The 19,055-nt window shown below is 44.7% G+C and overlaps 1 protein-coding gene across 5 annotated transcripts in view; it reads left to right on the forward strand.

Moving 5' to 3' along the window:
* The window catches only part of FAM78B (family with sequence similarity 78 member B), a 93,232-nt gene extending 74,461 nt beyond the window's left edge, over positions 1-18,771 (forward strand). Inside the window, exons 2-4 of one of the 5 annotated variants that reach the window (XM_070608181.1) lie at positions 5,560-5,890; positions 6,403-6,694; positions 15,632-18,771. In XM_070608181.1, coding sequence (XP_070464282.1) covers positions 5,560-5,890; positions 6,403-6,459 — 388 coding nt within the window. In that variant the 3' untranslated portion in view covers positions 6,460-6,694; positions 15,632-18,771. Of the gene's footprint in view, positions 1-5,559; positions 6,695-15,631 lie in introns of all 5 variants that reach the window. The other 4 variants (XM_070608183.1, XM_070608182.1, XM_008524808.2 and 1 more) reach the window with 4 other exon arrangements.
* Positions 18,772-19,055: the final 284 nt, after the last annotated feature.

A 19,055-nucleotide genomic window follows, 5' to 3' on the forward strand; every position in this document is an offset into this window, starting at 1 on the left:
AGCTTTAGCCTGGATAGGGTAGTGGGAAGGAGTTGAACTCTAGATATATTTTGATAGCTTCAACAGGATTTGCTGATAGTTAGTACGTGGAATGTGAGAGAGTAGTCAAGAGCAACTCCAAAGTTGTTGGCAAGTGGGCAGTTGGGAATATGGATCTGGAGCTCAGGGGAGCAATCCAGGCAGGAGATAGAAATTTGGAAGCCATCTGAGTAGGTGGTACTTACAGCCATGAGACAGGGTTCACCAAGGGAATGTGAGTAGATAAAAAGGAGAGGACCAAAGACTGAGACCTGGGCCCTCCAAAGTTAAAAGGTTGAGAAATGAAGCAGAACCAGCAAAGGATACTGAGAAAGAGATGGCAAGATACAAGGAGAAACAAGAGTAGTAAGCTTGCACCATGTGCCAGACCCTGGTCCGGGCAAAGAATACAATAAGAAACGTAACTCCATCCTCTAATGGAGGAGTCAGGACATTGCGCCCTGAAATACCACTGTGGGTAGGTCTAGGGATGGGTGTGGAATGTCAGTAACGGTGAGACCACATCTACTACTTCTGAGTATGATTTTACACACACACACAGACACACCAGTCAACTGTGCTTGCCTCTTCTCAATGATTGCTTTACTTTAACTCCCCTTTAGCCTCTGATAAGCAATCGGTTACCAAACCTTGGAGAATCTGCCTTTGCAGTATCTCTTGTATGTGGCCACTCCTCTCCATTCGTTCAGCCACCAGCCTCAATGAAAGCCTTATTAAAATCGCCTAGAATGTTGCAAAAGCTCCTAAAAGGCCTTATTCCGTCCCTGTAGCCCTCTAATTCTCCTTTTTACATTACCCTTCTTCCTGACACGTAACTCTCCTGTTCAAAAGACCCACCACCCCTAGGATGAAGCCCAGTGCCTAAGCCCATTATTAAAGGCACTTCACAGACTGACACTCCCCTGCCCACCAGCGTTGTCTCCACTCTTCCCATCGCTAGCCCTCCCAGATGGTGCCTCCGGTTCCTGGACACTCCATGTTCATGCTTGATGTTACACGTTTGCCCTTGATGGAACCTGCCCCCACCTGGGAGAGCCTTTCTTTATTCCCAACAGTTCATATCCCATTTCGTCCACAAAGCTTTCGCCTACTATAGCCTGCATGGATGTCCATGTCTCTGACTTCCTGTGTCACTTGGAGTCTGTGTCACTCATTTTTGTATGTAGATATATGATGGCATGAATAGTCAGTATGTACGTTTATATTCACCAATTCATTCAGTTTTATTTATGTGTGGTTTGTCCACCTCTCCCTCAGGGATAAATAACTTTCAGTGTTAGGCATGGTGCTATTCTAATAATAGATCCTAAATGAATAGTAGATGTTAGTTTTCTTAAAAAGGTGAGTGAATATATAAAGTGTAAAACTGATAAAGTACTTTGTTGTATATAAGTTCTACCAAGTTCCAGATATATAGGCATGAAAATGATTCAAATAAAATACCTATTTTTTCCTTCAACAAAGATTTGTTAAGATCTACTATGTGCCAAAATGTACTAGACACTAATGATTCAAAAGTAAGTCATGTGGGGCCTGCCCAGTGGCACAGCAGTTAAGTGCGCACGTTCCACTTCTCGGCAGCCCAGGGTTCACCAGTTCAGATCCCGGGTGCGGACATGGCACCGCTTGGCACTCCATGCTGTGGTAGGTGTCCCACATATAAAGTAGAGGAAGATGGGCACGGATGTTAGCTCAGGGCCAGGCTTCCTCAGCAAAAAAAGAGGAGGACTGGCAGTAGTTAGCTCAGGGCTAATCTTCCTCAAAAAATAAAAAAAAAGTAAGTCACAGTCCCAAGCCTCGTGGAAATCATAGTGTAATGGGGAAGACAGACACATAAATGAATAATTATAATTTGGGACCTGTAAAGATCTTGATATATCCATGGGAGCCCAGAAGAGAAGGCTTCCTGGAGGAGGTGATGCATGCAATGATTCTCAAAGGATGAGAAGTTAGATACAGTGAGACTTTAGGAGGGGAAAGAGCAGTGCAGACAGAGGGCACAGCATGAGCAAAGGGACAGAAGTGAGAAATAGCATGGTGTGTGGGGCTGGGGAGGCCAGACCACGGAGGACCATGTATGTCCTATTAAGGAACTTGAATTTTATCCTGTGAGTGATGCCAGTGACATCCATGTGGCAGAGGTTTTGGAGGGTTTTAGCTATAGAAAGGACATAATCAGATCTGTGTGCTTGAACACCAACACAGCCTAAAAATGAATTTGAGAAGGATCAGGGTTGGAGGCAGAGAGACCAGTTATAGACCATTACAGCAGACAGCAGACCAGGGGAGAGATGCTGAGGGCTTGGATTAAATGAGGGTAATGAGAGTTGGATGGAGAAAAGGAGATAAATTCAAGCATGAGTTATGGGGCAAAATTTACAGGATGCAGTGATACAGTAGCTGTGGCAGTCTAGGAGAGGGCGTGGGAAGAGCCAAAGATGACCATCACTTCTGGCCTGGAAGACTGAGTGAGCAGTGGGCCACCCCCTGCCACAGAGATAGGGGTAAAGGCCTAGTTTATGGCGGAGGTGATCAGTTTGGTTTGGTCCATGTGGAATTTGAAGTGCCTCCAGTATCCCACTCAAAGTAGGTGGTCCTAGAGTGGCTCCAGTGGTGCTGTCATTCTTAGAACTTTTCAGGGACTTCTTTGAAAACCATTGTCAACGCCAATTTATGAGCTGTATAAGCCAGTCATGCATTTTATAGGCATAACTCTTTTTGCAAAAAAAAAGCCACTGTCTTGGAATACACAGTAGTACCTATTTTTCATAAAAGAAATAAAAATATGACACTTTTCAAAAAAGTAACCTGCTCCCCAGTCACTAGACTTAAGTCATAATGAGTTTTGGCTACTTCCAAAATTAAACCGTCCCTTAATGATGTCCCTGGGGTCTCCAGGGCTCCGACAGAGGACTTGCCTCAGACCCCAGAGATTTTCAATAGAGCAGTGGTAGCAGTGATAGCAGTGTGGATGGAATGAGTGCATAGACTCCCAAGGTCACCATGCCCATTGGCTACGCTCGGCCTGATGCCCTTGTTCCGATGTGATGATTAAGAAGCCTGTGTTATTTCTCTATTCCAGAGAACCCTCCAAGACAAGGGTATCTTCCTTCTCTCCCAGGGCAGGTACAAGAGTGTAACTATTATCGCTGTTTTTAGAAAATCTGAGACCAAACTAAGCTTGGTGATTTTCCCACAAGACTGACCTCTAGGCCCTAGACTCAAGTCTCTGGTCACATAGCTCTGGACAGGAAGATGGGGGCAAAAATACGAACTGTAAAGACTCTAGACTGAGTAACTGAATTGACCTACAAGATAGCCAGTCCTGAAAAGGACGGTGTTACAATAGAATCAAAAACCAGATTCCCCAGGGAATACACTACAGTTTGCATAGTGTTTAGGTTGGGAGAGCAAGTACAATTTTACGCTGTTGGGAATACTTGTCCTCTGGTCCCACAGAGGAACCCAAAGACCAGCAGGGTCTGGTCACTGTAACCAAAATGAAGAACAGGGTTGAGGCAACACAGAAGATAAATACCTGGTGACTGAATAATTGTCTCAAGCCTTTGGCTGGGGGCATGAAGCTGACTCCAGTATGACCATTTCATAAAACCAGCAAGCAGACTGTGTCTGACCTCTGACCCATGAGTGATTATATCCCAATCAAACTACACTTAATGCCTTTTGTACAGAAAGAAATGGCTATAGAATGATCTGGGAGCTACTCCCTGGCACAGCTTCAGCTTGCATGTATAGCAAAATGGACTCTCTCTCACTTTCTGCCTCAGGTCAGTTCCTGTTCCCTGCTGTCTGCCAACCATGATATACTGCAGTTACTCCCAGCAGTTATCAAGGGCATGGAGACAAGAGAAAAAAGGTTCTTGCAGCTGTGGGCTCACCTTCTCCCGGCAGTGCTGCCCTCCTTTCCCTTCAGGTTGGGACTGACCAGCATAGGGAGTACTGTGGGGGGGCCAAGAGGAGGTAGTGGTTAGTGTCTCCATGTCCCCATATGACACTAAAGGATGCTGAGACGTTTCAGCATGAACCTGACAATGCAACTCCCTTTAAGGCCATTTATCTAAAGCACTGCAGGATCTTCTGTCACTTCATAAGAGGAAGAACTTCATATCGGACAAGGCTACCACCTCTTAGCTGATGAATAGAACAGTCTCATTTCTTTCTTCACTTATTAAATTCTTATGCAATATTGCCAAGAATCATTCCTGATCCCAGCAGTGGATATATGGAGAGTGTATAGCCAGGCTCTGCTGACTAATCTTCTGCCACTTAAGTTAGGGTCCAGTCTAGCTCCCCACGGCTGTCTGGTAACTGCTAACTCATTGGACAGCATGAGTCCCCTCCACTCTGACTTCCTCCAACATCATGGAAGGGCACTTCAGGAGACAGTATGGTATAGTTAGTGGTCCAAAACATAGACTTTGGAATCAGACAACTCCCAGCTCCACCTCTTAAAATCTATAGAACCCTCAACATGTACCTTATCATCCCTAAGCCTCCATCCTCTCATGTGTAAAATGAAATAATAATTCATTTATCTTTTGGAATATTTTAAGCATTAACTGAGGTAACATGGTTAAAGTACTTGGCACAGTGGTTGGAATAGAGTAAGCACTCAATAAGTATCAGCTATGATGATGATAATAATGATACTGATGAACAGTCCATGGCAAGGGGGGAGGCATGGGCTAAGAGTGGGGCACATGTCCTCCTTTCTCCTTTTGTACAAGGTTGAAGACAGTCAGGAGGAGTAGGAAGATGCTCAGAATGGCAAGTTTGCCAACTAAGCAATTAGACTTCCAGGCTGGACTTGAAGCCAATGGGAAACCATCATATTAGAGATTGTGTGTCCCAGCCTTCAGCACAACTTTCATATTGAGGTGGTTTCCAGAAAGTGACCATTATCTCCTTGTGTTATCAGTTTTTATGCCTGTTTGCTAAGTGCTAGATTGGCCGATGACTGGAATTTAAACAACCTTTTTCACTGAGTAGAAATTACACTACTGTATTTTCTAGGAAATTAGTATAACCTTTAACTTTGCCTCCTTTTGCCCTCCTTTCCACCTGATACTTCCTTCCAAATACATAGAATTTCAACCACCACCTCTTCCCAATAAACAAACGTTATGCACACTCATACTTCCCAAGAAAGTAGTTCTTGCAGTGGAATGCCTCTAAACAGTTTATTACAATTGTACCATCCCAACAAGTTGATGCCTCTTCGTGGCTCTCATAAATGCCTCTTTGAGCTTTCTACTTCCAGTTGGACCACCTATGGTTTTATTTAACTTGTTTCAGTATTGCTTTTTTATTTTTGTTTTGTTTTGATTTGTTCCCATTTAATCCTGAAACAGCACAGCATAGAACTTTTTGACATGAATTCCCCTCTGAAATTCTCATTTTGCCCAAGTTCACTGTGTTAGTAAGTGGTGGGCACCTCTCTGGCTTTTGAAAAATTTATTCAGCCTCTTCTTTTCTTGTGCATCTCTTCTGCTTTGCCAGGTCAAGCTGGGAGCTGCCTGACTTGAGGGAAGGGAGAGTAAAAGCCATCAGTGACTCAGATGGGGTGAGCTACCCTTGGTATGGGAACACCACAGAGACTGTGACCCTGGTTGGCCCCACCAACAAGATCTCCAGGTTCTCCGTCAGCATGAATGACAACTTCTACCCAAGTGTGACGTGGGCAGTGCCAGTGAGTGACAGCAATGTGCCATTGCTCACAAGGATCAAGAGGGACCAAAGTTTCACTACCTGGCTGGTGGCCATGAACACCACCACGAAAGAGAAGATCATTCTGCAGACCATCAAGTGGAGGATGAGGGTGGACATTGAGGTAGACCCTCTTCAGCTCTTGGGGCAACGGGCCCGGCTGGTGGGCAGGACTCAGCAGGAGCAGCCCCGGATCCTGAGCCGGATGGAACCCATCCCCCCCAATGCACTAGTGAAACCCAATGCCAATGATGCCCAGGTCCTCATGTGGAGGCCCAAGCGGGGGCCACCTCTGGTTGTTATTCCTCCTAAGTAGAAACAGACTGGCCTAACTGTGTGTGGCACACATACCAGTGAGACACTTAGTGAGGTTGCCAGGGGTGGCAGGAGCCAAACTGAGTTTCTGAGCCAAAGCAGACCTCTTGGTTTGCCAGCCTATGCAGCCACTTGTGAAGAGTAGGCCTGCTCCTTGGGCGGTAGAACCATATCCTTAGGAAAAGTTCTTCCTTTTAGGAATAAAGAAATCACTGATTTGACAGACTTGCTGTGATTACCATGCAAGTAGCCATATTTTGGAGCTGACCAGGATGATTCTTTTATCTGAACTATTGACCATTTCTTTCCTGTGAGATGCAGGGGATGGAAACGATGTTAAACAGTGCCTGTGGCAAATGCTGCTTCCCAACCAATTAGAAGTGGGAGTGAAAACATCCACACCAGGTGTTTGTAAGACAGACAGTTCCGCTGTCTAACTGGAGGGTGCTGGGGAATGGGGTGGAATGGCGGTCAGGTTGTGAAGAGAACGGGTGATAGGACGAGGAAGAAATAAGTTGTTATTACAAATTAATACCTGTGCATTTATTAGCTGATCATCAGATTGTCAACACACTCACTGGAGTGAAAGAAAAACTTAGAAAACTGGAGAAAGGTTGGTATTGGCTCCCTTCTGAGGGGGAGCCTCTTGGGAACTGTCCCAGGTGCTGATGTGAACTAACCGATGGTGAATCTCAATGGTTCCTTCCACCCACCTCTTTCTGAAAATTGATTATTCAAAGTATGCTCAGCCACAGTATTTGGATAGATAATTCCTGTATTCTGCAGTAGCTATGATGTTTGGGGCCTTCACCATGTTTTTAGTGAAAACCGAATTCTAATTTTGTTTACAGCTGCTTATTCTGCTCCCATTACCAGCCCTAAATTTAAAAAAAGATAAATAGGCCATGAATCCATGTAGGGTTTCAAAAACACTTCAACAAATAAGAATAGTATTTTCATTCTATGGGTTTTTTTTTAGTTTCTGAATGATTGGAATGTACATTTGTATGCATGGACACACACGCACATGCACACATGCAGGCAGGCATGCCAGCATGCGTATAGCATAATTACTAGGAGATTTTCCAGCAGTACCTGCATATGTACTTGTAGCCTTTATGCATACACAGTACATACATTGCGTATCTGTATGTGTTTATTTTAGCTCAATTTCACAGAAGCTCAACTTTAACTGCTTGAACATTTGTGAGAAAGTGCTTCATAAGACTTCACTTCAGAGCTCTTTAATGAAAATCTGAGCTACTCACATTAAGCAAGACTTTATTGCCAAGATCCAACCAGTAAGGATAAGAGACCATATTTTCTTTAGTCAGGCCAGTATAAAACTTTTAAAGTTTTCAGTCTTTACAATTAGGATTTTCCCAGCTCTTCTAGCTTAAATCACCCAAAAAAGAGCTTTTCCTTTTATTCTCAATGATGTAAATTGTGAGATACACACATACATATATGTGTGTGTATATATATGAGAGAGAGAAAGAGATCCTTGTTCAAGATTCCCCATGCAAAATAATTATAAAACTCTCACTGTGAATTTTATGAATGGATACTGCCAGTCTAATTTCAGAGGTGAAAAATTTGAGGTTCAGAACTATTATTATAGTCCCATAGTTGGCTCCAATGATCTGTCTTCTGCCAGAGTTTGAGGATGGAGAAAGAAAAGCAGGAGGACTTATTTATAACTTTTATTAAAAATACAATTTAGTCTCATTTCTTTCTAGTCCCAAAGGTTCTAGTCCCAAAGGATGGTGCTTTTTTTACATGAGGAGGTTAATAAATTCACTCCAAATGATGTAGTGTTAACCTCACACCCCAAACACCAGCTACTCTATTATAGATTAGTATTGATGGCAAGCTGAGCTATTTATAAAAGCACATTAATGACACATCCGTGACTCAGAAGACCTGGAGACATTCCATTTAGAAATAATTCAGCTGTTATATTTGGATTCCTCTGTCCTTTTCCATGCTTCCTTGTTTTTTATGGAAGAGGTAGCCCCAGAGAGCTCCATGCCTTGAATATAAAGCTGCTCGCTTTCCACACTGACATAAGGAACAGCAGTCTCTCCATCTGATTGAACTAGACGCCACCCTTAGGAGATTCTGGAGAGTGGATACTGATCCTGGAATCTACATGTGGCTCCACTTTAAGAAAACCTGATATCTGAAATTCCAAAATTGTAACAACAGATTAATGAAAAAGGATTATTTACATTACAAAATCCTATACAAGATTTCTGTTTTCAAATTCCCCCAGCCCATTAAAATAAGATATGACTTACACAATTATACTTACATATAGCATAACATTTTCAAAGGCGTATCTGTGTTTGTAAAACAAGGTGCAACAGATTTAGCTGGATTTGTTCTCACTGAAAACTCACACTTTTCAAAGTTTTAAAAGAAATGACCTCAGGCCAGTCTTCTGGAAAATTATGTAATGAGAAAAGTAGATGGGAAAGTGCTTGTAAAAGTTAAAAGTACAGTGCAGATATACATTATGATGATTGTCAGTGATACTCTTGTGAACTCCATAGTTGGATCAGTCAGTTCTGAAATCATCCTGGCAGAATGCTCTGTTGTCTGATTATTTTTAAGTTATAGTTATTTTACAAGGAAAGGATCGCTTTTCTTTATGTGATCCTTAGATCATTACCTTTCAACTTGGTCAGGATATTGCCAAATGAAGGCTCTCCAACAAGAGAGAATTCACCCTAGAACTTCTGTTGGGGTCAACACCATCCTCCCATGAGGCCTTTCTTCCCCTAATAGTCTCTGGGTCTGACGCCAGATGCCATCAGTTTAAAGGGGCTCACTCGGTGCCTTGATTAGGTTTTAGTTGGGTAGTTTTAGGACTATATTTGGATTCTAAACACACATACACCCAATGGTTTCTTGGTGGCACAAGAGTTTTTAATTCCTGTGTAGAAAAGGGCATTTCATAAGGTCATAGATTCCTTAGTCACCTTTGAGATCTTTTCTTCCACAATCTCCAGGAAATTGACGTCTATTTCAATTATTTCATCTATTGAGGGTCACATACCTAATAAGAAGCAGAGCCAAGAGAAGACCCTGGGTTTCCGAAATCTCATGTCACAGCACGGTCACACTTACCTGAGACCCACAGTCATCTCTTTGTCTCCAGCCAAAGCATTGTCACCATCCTTGAGCCATTCACCCTCTTAGCACTAGAGACAATTGAATCCATCCTTTAAAGAGTAGGGGGAAATCCTTATTACAATTATGTCAAAAAGTAAATGTTCCCAATTCCCTTTTATTTAGCTGTTTTGAGATGGAACTCTTAATCCAAGCCTTTTGCAGCATCGTACATTCCCAAGGCATGGCTTCGGTCCACAGTACGTGGGAAGATCGAAGCTAGTCCTCTCTCCACCTCCCATTCCATGGGCCTTTTTACAACTCCCTCTCTCTGAGTACTAGAAATGATATCTCATAGGTCAAAATCATGTTCTAACAGCAATTCTGAGCAGTAAAATAAAATAACTATGATTTATAGAGTATTTTACAAAAGGCTTCCACATGCACTTTCTCATCCCCAGACAGTCTTATGAGGAGTGTAATGTTGTTGTTGATATTATTATTATTATTCCCATTTTACAGACAATAAATTGAGATCCAGTGGGGTTAATTTAGTTACCCATAGGCACACAAACAGAAAATTCCAAGAGCCAGGATTCAAACTGGGGATTTGGGCTCCAAATCTCATGCAGTTATACTATACTGTGCTGCCTCCCCAGTTATTCCCTGCATAGAGGGCACAAAAGAGAAGGAAGAAAAGGAGAAAGCAAGCCACTTTCACCTACACGGGCACGTAGTCCCTACCAGTCTACTAAGTGAACAGATTACAAATAAGAGAACAAACACTGTTTCTTTATGCAGAGAATCTTGTAATCCCCAGGGAGATTGGCCCAGAAAAATGCCTGTCAGGGGCTGCAGTGTGGGTGAGCTGGCTGTCACTTGGCAGCTCTTAGCACAGTGCTGGTAATTAGCGGAGTAGGAAATCTGCTCTCCTGGTCTCAGAATCCCTTAAACACCATAAGCACAAAAGGAGGAGGAAAGCGTGCATCCCGCAGCTGAGGTCCCAGCTGAGCAAGGCCCTGCCACCCGCCATCCCTCAATGAGGCAGGAACAGCCCGTAGGGCAGAGGCAGTGGGAACAATGGCTTTCCGAGCTCCGGTTGGCACATCGAATGTTCTTGTTAGAACTGAGGGCACAATTAAACATTGCCAGAGCCAGCTCCCCACTGAGTTGCAAAGAAAGATGTAAACACACACACACACAGACCCACTACACTCACACACTCTTCAAGCTGAAAAGAAAATTAATCAAAAACCCAATGAACGCCTGAACTCTATAATTAAGCCTAAATGATCCTTAGATAGAAAGGGAGCTGAGTGAGCAAGCTCAGCGCACACAGATATTTTTACCCCAGAGTCTATTGCCATTAATTTCTTTTGAGATCTTGAGTACATCTGGTTCCCATTTCCCTCGTAGGACATGTGCCTAGGGAAGGCCTTCAGGAGAGTTGCCAGCCCAGTGGCCAGAGGACAACCAAGGTTATTTGGCCATTCTCAAACACTTTTATAGGAATGCATCTGGCTGATGAAGTGCCATTGCTCACCTTGGCCAGCTGTGCTCCCTCCCCTGATGGATCCCATCACTAACCTCAGTCCTCCTGACAATTCCTTTGAGGTGCACAGTGCTTTACAGCTTACAAAGGGCTTTTCCTTTCCTTTGCACAGAGTAAAAAAATCTGTGTTCAAGATAGGAAATCTTAGTATTGGCCTAACCTTTCTGTCCTTATTATTATTAATAACAATAACTCCCGTTTGAATAGTATGCTACAGTTTACATAGCACAGACACAAATACGTTGTTATTTTATTCTCAACAGTACTATAAGATCCGCTTTATGTCCCCATTTTACTGATGAGGGATTTGAGGAGAAAGGTCAAGTGACCCGTCCAAGGTCACACTAACACTAGTAGTGCTCTGGGGACTGGAGCTTCAGTCTTCTGGCTCCACACCTTTACTCCATTCTCACAGAACATTCTCTCCCTAGTTAAATACAAGCATCCTTCTCTGCTTGTCCAGCCGCTGCTATTCCTTGAACAGGGCTGACTGACTAGGACAGGGAGTCTTTGCAGGGCTGCCCTAATCAATTCCTGGATGCACTTTGACAAGATAGAGTAAGCTCTCCTGAGGAATCTGGGTTCAGCTTCCCAGGCTCTGTGCCTGCAGGTGATTTCTCTCCTATCCCACATTGGAAGGGAAGCTCATTTGGGTGCTCTGAGGTCAGAGGCCAGAGCTCAGGACCTCAGCATGACTTGAATCTTTTGGACCCAGCTGGTAAATGAGACCTTGAGCAAATCACTTAATTCATCTGGGCCTCAGTTTCCTCCTCTGTTAACTGAGCCACTAATATAGCCCAGTCAACATCACAGTCAGGAAGACATAGTGCGATGATGTCTGGAAATAGTCCAAAATGTCTAAAGCACTGTCCAATGTAAGGTACTGTCACCTCAGTAGAATCACAGGGCCCAGGGCTAGTTGCAGACCCTCAAGCCCCAGCTACTTGGAAGTCCAAAACCATCTCAGGGAAACCCGCTCTCCCTGCCAAGTGATGCCTGGCCTCAGTGGAGGGTGGTAGGCTTTGAGCTCTCCCTTCCCCTAGACACCTTGCTGGATAGGCCTGGACCCTGGCGGACAAGAAGAGAAAGGGAACTACTACATAGCCCAGTAGAAAGCAGCTCTAGGCAGAATTTGCAGCTAGAACTTCAAGAGCCCTTCTGAAAAGGAAAGGAGGCAGAACATCAGATCTGGGCCAGACTTGAAATCCCAGCATGATTTGCCAGTTTAAGCAGACTAGAGAAACCAGCCAGGGACAGCTACGTTTTTCCTGTCGTGGGTCAGGCAAGAAATAGAGAGGGGAAAATAATAATAATAAATAAATATTTTTATATATATTTTTGTATATTATATGTACATACACACACCTCTGTATGGGTCTCCACCAGCCTGTCTGTCCCTACGGTTTCTGATACCCCAGGTCTTGGCTGAGGTTCCACAGTTAGGCGGTAGCCTTATAGATTTGGTCACGTAGGTGCACATAAAGGAGGTAATACTTCTTCCTAAGTTGCCCCCCCAAGCTGTCTCACCACACTGGAGGCATACTTGGTTATGGCCCCTCTCTGCCCACCCTGCCTGCTGTGGCCCCATTCCACAAGGCCCCACCTGGACCAGCCACACAGCCACATGGCTTGCCTCAGGGTTGCTTCCCAAGGCCCCCTGTGCCCACACCCCAAACTGTGCCTCTCCCCTGAGATGGGCCCCCCGCCACCGGTTCTCCGAGGAGAGAGGTAATTTTGTACGACTGGGGAGTGGTCCTGAAGAGAACCTGCCAGTCTTCTCATCAGGACAAATGTGAAGCCAGGCCTCTGGACAGCAGGCCATGTAGCCACGCACAGGAGTCTCTCCTCTGCCTCCAGGCTCTTGTTTGTCCTTGGCTAACCCAGAAAACATGGCTTTATCCTTAAAACAGCTGAGTGCTTGGTCAGAAATGCCTGAGAGAAGGGAAAATAGACATTGGAATTAGAACCATAAGGGGAGAAGGCTAAGACATAGAGCAGCAGCCCAGCTGCACTCAGACCTCCCTGGGGATCATGAGGAGCTCCGACAGTGCACGAGAAGCATTTGAAGGATGAGATAGCTGAGTGTGGGGCTGGTCTCAGGCTGTCTGAGGCCCAGCATCCCTGGGAGGAGGGAGCAGACAGGAAGGAGCAGAGAATGCTTTGCTTCAGGCAGGGCCTGGGACTAGGGTGAACCAACCAAGGCATCGAGGGTGCAGAATTTAAGAAGGCACTCACTCAGGTTTGTGCAAACACTGACGTTGTGCTTGCTGAGAGTGAGCCCCTTTGGTGTCTGCCCTAGATGCCTGGTTTGTCTCACCCCAGTGCCCATCCTGCTTCAAGCCATCTTTTATGCATTGTTTTCTTCACAAGAGGAAGAGCTGCTGAGGGAGTGCCATGAGATCCCTCTGGATACTCATTCTCTCAACAAGTAGTTATATGGAGTGTCTGCTCTGCACCGGGCTAAACAGAGTCGCTGCCTGCAGGGAGACGATGCTCACAGGAAGCTTTGGGAGCCACTCATTTTCCCCCTTGGGGTCACACATTGCAGGGAACCCAGTGCTCCATTAGTCTGCCTGTGAGAGGACATTGCCTTTCTGTCCCAGGGGCTCAGCAAGGATGGGTGAGGTGACAAGGCAGCGCTCTGTCCATCTCTTTGAGCTCTTCTAAGGAAAGGCACTGGGGAAAACCTACAACCACATCAAGACATATGCAGGCACTGGTGATGAAGGAAACAGCTGGTTATCTCTCCATCTGTTCCTGTCCCATCACCCCCACCCTTCAAGCCAATTAGAATATTCCACACAGACGTGATCCAATGAAATGTTAATTGGAAAAATAACAGGAAAGATAATACATGCACTTCAGACTGAGAACTATTTCATTAAACTGGGCTTTGAAAGCAAGACAGCCAATTAAATTATTTCCCACTTCACTCCCTCACGTACCAGAAACTATGGAAAGCTATTACTTCTAATTAATTAGGGAAGAAACAGGGACTCTGCATATGCACATCAGATGAAGAGGGACTGAGGCGCTATCTCACCTACCTCTTCGTGTGCAGTGCAAGCGCACACACACACACACACACACATATCAGGGACTAAGGGCTCGTCTACCATGTCACCTGAAGAATTTGTGGGTCTTCTGAAACAGCAAGAAAGCGCCTGCTTCCAAGAACCCCTCACAAAGTCAAACAAAGGAAAAGGCCTTCTTTGGGCACATCCATCAGAAATAAATAGGGCATTTGTTGTGAGAGAATAAGCAGCCCTAAACTCAGTTGGATTCCAAACCTGCAGCCAAAAACGATCTTGTCTTTGCCTCTTCAGTAAAGAAGTAGCCACTCCCAAGCCAGATCCCTATCTCAAATGCTCAGGATGGTCTCATGGACCAGGAGACCTGAGACCACTGAAGCCTGATTTTGAATTGCCTTTATTATGCAGCTCACCTTTACTTGTCCATCTGTGAAATGGGAAGAAGGCCTGTTCTCAGTGCCGTAGTCACCCCTTAAAGTTTTTAGGCTTGTGAGAGAGCTCTGAGCTTCTTGTGCCTTGCCTTGGGGAAATCTGATAGGCAAAACTCAACCCTGTGGCTAAAATATTATCTGTACAAAAATTATGCTAACCCAAGGTCATTTATACTGTATAATAAGTATAATTAATATAATATGAATAATATAATGAATATAATGGTCATATAAAGCAGTCGTCCTGATGATATGACTTTTGCACACAAGCATCTCTCCAGTATGATCCATGAGTACATGTGTGCCCACATTGTATCCCACTTTCCCCCATCACCCACCATGTCTGTCCTTCTGTGCCATACAAAATAGCAAGGGCTGGCAGAGCCTAGCACAAACAGTGCCTCTGGCCAATTGCTTATTGCAGGAAGAGGAACTGGCATTTATTGACACTAGAGTATGGCAGCTAGGGTGAATGGAGGAACAGTTTCTGAAATGACTTCTAGGCTATCAAGTTTCCATTTGTATCTATAATGGGGTTGTCTGCAAACCTCAAACGATTGGAACCAGTTTATTTGGCTATCAATATAAGAATTGGGGTTTTGTTTTCTTCCTAAAACTGAAACCATGCATAAAGTCTGAAAAGGCAACAGCATTCATCTGTAATCATAAAGCCTTGTATCATTATAGCAGTACCTCCCTGTAAGCAAACCCAGTATATCAAAATCCAAAGATACAAAACAGAAAAAAAAAATCATCAGGGAACAAAGAGGAGGATGTCTAATGCTTGGATTTACCTCAGAGTAACTCCTTTCATGTATTCAAAAATGTTCTTTTTATTTTAAAAACTTAGTTCACCCACTTCTTCTTTAGGACCAGAGCTATTATATAAAGCAATATATACAAGTACTCACCAAAAAAAATAGTGTCAACAGTTTTCTTTTCAAAGAAAAATTGACAACTTCAAGTTGAATAATGTAGACTCGGATTTAAGAAGTTTTAGCGCAGTTGGAGTATGCACCATGCCCAGGATTACTGGGGAAGCCGTGGGGTTCTGGTGAATCAGTGATTCTTGCAAATCCTGTGCCTTCGGATGCTGAGAAACAAAACCCTGGGGGCTCTGGAATTCCCACTCATTTCTGTAGATGCTTTTATTCCTTGCTGATGTATTATACCTATAGACGATCTGGAATCTCTTAATATTATTTTAATTATTTGTTAAGAACCACATAAAAGCTATAGACCATCTTTACAGAGAAATATGTAAATGAGTACCCATAATTTTGCATAAAATTTCAGGGTCATTGTCCCCTTGAAATCTATTTATGAAGCCCAGATTATGAATATCTGCTTTTAAGGAATGACATTCTTTGGTCACTGTCTTAATGCCCTTTTTATTGACATGTTTCCGTGTCCACATACAGGTCATCTAGTAGGACAAGGCACGCCCAGCAAGCAGAACCACATGGCAGAGACTAAGAGGAGGAAATGAGCAGTGGCTGTGGCTCCAGAAGCTGAAGCCCTGGACAGCTGATTTCCCATTAAAATGAGTGCCATCCTGCCTGTCTCCTCACCACCCTCCCATCTCATGACCCATACCCCCTCCCATCCCACCACGTGCCATGCAGCACTCCCCAAGGGCTGGCTGGGCTGGCTGGTTGGCTCCTGAGGAGCTGTGTTGAAGTGGGAGTTGTGTCTGCTGTATCTTTCTGTGTGAAAGATTGGGTCCATCCAGATATCAAGTTCATCCCCAACCCTCTAACTGAAGCTGCCCAGGGATGAAGAGCTGGTCAGCCTGGACTCCAGATATCTAAAATGACCCGCCCTTGGTTCCCAAACCCTGCCTTCCCTCCCTACACTTTTGGTTGGGAAACAGAGGGATTATGTATCTTTCCTCTTTCTCCCTTCTCCACATGGGTGGCTGATGTTAACACTCTCTTAAGATTTCTCTGATCCTTAGAGAGTCAGGACCAAAGCAATCCTGTCTCCCCTACACGTCCAGGCTGGGTGACTTCAGGTAACCAAAGGCAAAGTGTATGTCCCCAGGATCAGTGGGGTGAGGGGAGAACCACCCTAAGGGGGCAAAAATGGTGTGCATTGGTTTATTTATTGGCTTATTTATTGGCTTGCTCACTGACTTATTTATTTATGAAATATGTATTTATTATATAGCAGAAAATCCACTCCCATCGCTGAGGCATCCAGCCCCGGAATTTGTCTTCTTGGCCCCATAGAGCACAGTGAGTTATTCCTCTTTGAAGCCACAGAAAACAAGGGGGAAAATTCTCTCCTTCCAGATTTTCAATCAGATATAGGGTTAGAAACCACCAGCAAGTGATGCAGTAAAACCACCCAAGTCAGCAGAGGCTCGACAGTCCAGATAAAAGCTCTCAGAATCCTCTCTACACCCACCCCTGTAGAGCCAGTCCTCCCCTTCTCTTCTTTCATGTCTGCAGGTGGGGATCAGCCAGCCAGCTCTAGCCTGACCATCTCGGAACTAGACTTCTCTTTCTGCTCTGGTGCCATTTTCTTAACGCCACATACACATTAGAGACACCTGAGGAGCTTAAAAAAATCCATGCCTGGTCCCCTTCCCTACTCATTACAGCAGAATCTCTCGGAGTAGAGCCTGGGCACTGGTGTTTTTAAAAAGTTACCCAAATGATTCTGATGTGAGACTAGGGTTGAGAACCACTTCTAGAGTCTTCTCGCCTTTGCCTCTTCCCACCACTCACATCCTTCATCTTTATCTCCCCAGCTTTCTCCAGTGCAGAGAATGGGAAAGGCCACTGAGCATGACAGAGTTCTCTTCCCATTCCTCCAGCCCCTCCCTGTCACTGAACCTCCCCCATCAGGTCAACCAACCTGAGCAGAGCCCTGGAGAGTTGGCAGGTCCCACGTGTCTCACCCGGCTCCTCACCATCCTCCCTGGTTGTACCCTGGTTATACCCTGAGACTGGCTCCTGAACCTAGCGTGGGAGCTGCTCTCAAGTGACTTCTGGCTATTCTAGGAGCAGAAACCTACACCTTGCCAGATTCCCTCTCCATCTGCACCTTCCCCAGGCTCCCCAATTCCAAAAGTTTAAAGGGCACTTTTGTGACATTCATGTCTTCAAATCCCAATCCTGATGGGAAGGCCCATGCCCAATCTTTATAACCCAAGCCTTGGCCATTTCTGCAGAGCCACCTGAATTGAATGAGGGTCAAGTTGAATAACAGAGGAAGGAGTCACATTGCCCCAAGCCAGTCCTTTCCCCAGCAGTCAGGCAGCATCCAATTCCCGAATGGCTGAGAAGAGACATCTCATCCTTCATACTTATGAAATTTCCACTGCTGAGTACGAGTGAATGTGTGTATGTGTGTACATGTGTGTTTGCTATACACAAACCATCCACATCCATAGAGATGTACGGTGTTCCTAATGGGCCCAAGTGAACTCCATATTAGATATATACACAGAATGTTGTAATATATACAATCTGTTAGACACACTGCACACACTAGGGAAACCTATGATGTGTATTTTTGATAACTGATTTCCCCCTTAGTAACCTCCTAGGGCAAGTACTATTTCACACGTGCCCTCAGCTGCCCAGCCTGTCCCGCTCCTGCATTCCATACCACCAAGCCTTCTTTCCCCATTAGCCAGAATGTCCCTGCCCTATGTCCCATCTCTCAGGGTCCTACTCTCTGATAGGTGACAGACAGTTCAGTCAGTGGGTGCTAAAGAGTTGAGTGTTACCCCTCCCAGGTGACATTTCCGTTTTAATAGGGGCTACAGATAATGCCTTAATTCGAAGGAGTGGCTCTAATGGTGGGAATTTCAGGCACAGTTGTGGGCCAGTAAGGGAGATTATTTTTTATCGGAGGGGCTTTGGAGAGCCCCCCAAATCATACCTATCTCTAAGATCAGCCCTTCCTAAGTGCATGAAGCACAAGCAAGCACACTTACCTACATACACTCTGCATCATTTTGAGATACCTCCCCTATATTGGCCCTGTCTTTAAAAAGGGGGGGTGGAAAAAGGAACCAGCTAAATTAATTTAAATCTCACTGGGAAATGTAGCCTATTTTTCACTGGCCACCAGCCATCTGGCCCATCCCACCCCGTTCCACTTCCCTTCTGCTCCTTCTCTTTTCTGCCACCACCCCATCAGTTAATTTACTTACATGTGTCCTCTCTGCACTCTCCTTACCCCCCCGCCCCCCGCAATGTATTTCCTTCCTCCTTGGCCCTTCACAAATGTATTTCCTTCCTTTACTGTTTCCCAATTGGAATTGTGCTGTTTTTTGGTGTCGTCAGGACAAAGAGCAGATTAAAAGCATGAGCATGTGTGTATCACTTTGAAGAAAGAGAAACCAGGTATTCTGCTCCAGTGTGGAGAAAAACCCAGTGAAGGAAGAGAAGAGAGCTGGCTCTGCAGAGTGCCTTAAAAATGACTTTAATAGGAAATACTGAGTCGTCAGTCTTTGGATGTTACATAAACTCAAACAGATGTTGCATTTCACTTCTCTGGGATTAAAAGATGTTAAATACAGTACGTATTCAACAACAAAAACAAAGTATGTTTTCTCTTTAATTTTGTCCTTAAAGATGCAGTGCCTGGTTTTCTAAAAAGCCTGGGGAAAGCCTCAGGAACAAGCAACTCTGGGACGTCCAGAGGGCAGATGGAAAACCAGCAGGCTGAAGCAGAATGCTGCAATCAGAGCTGGCCCAAAAAGCAATTCTAAGATGAGAAAGAAGCCTGGATGACATTGGGCAAAGAACAGGAAGGGGTCCTCACCCCTCTCCTTGATGACATACTATCCTAGTCTATGACTTCGTGCCGTGAAATTGAGGGAAGGAG

Source organism: Equus przewalskii, unplaced genomic scaffold (assembly GCF_037783145.1).
Source record: "Equus przewalskii isolate Varuska unplaced genomic scaffold, EquPr2 ChrUn-3, whole genome shotgun sequence".
Classification (NCBI taxonomy): Eukaryota; Metazoa; Chordata; class Mammalia; order Perissodactyla; family Equidae; genus Equus; species Equus przewalskii.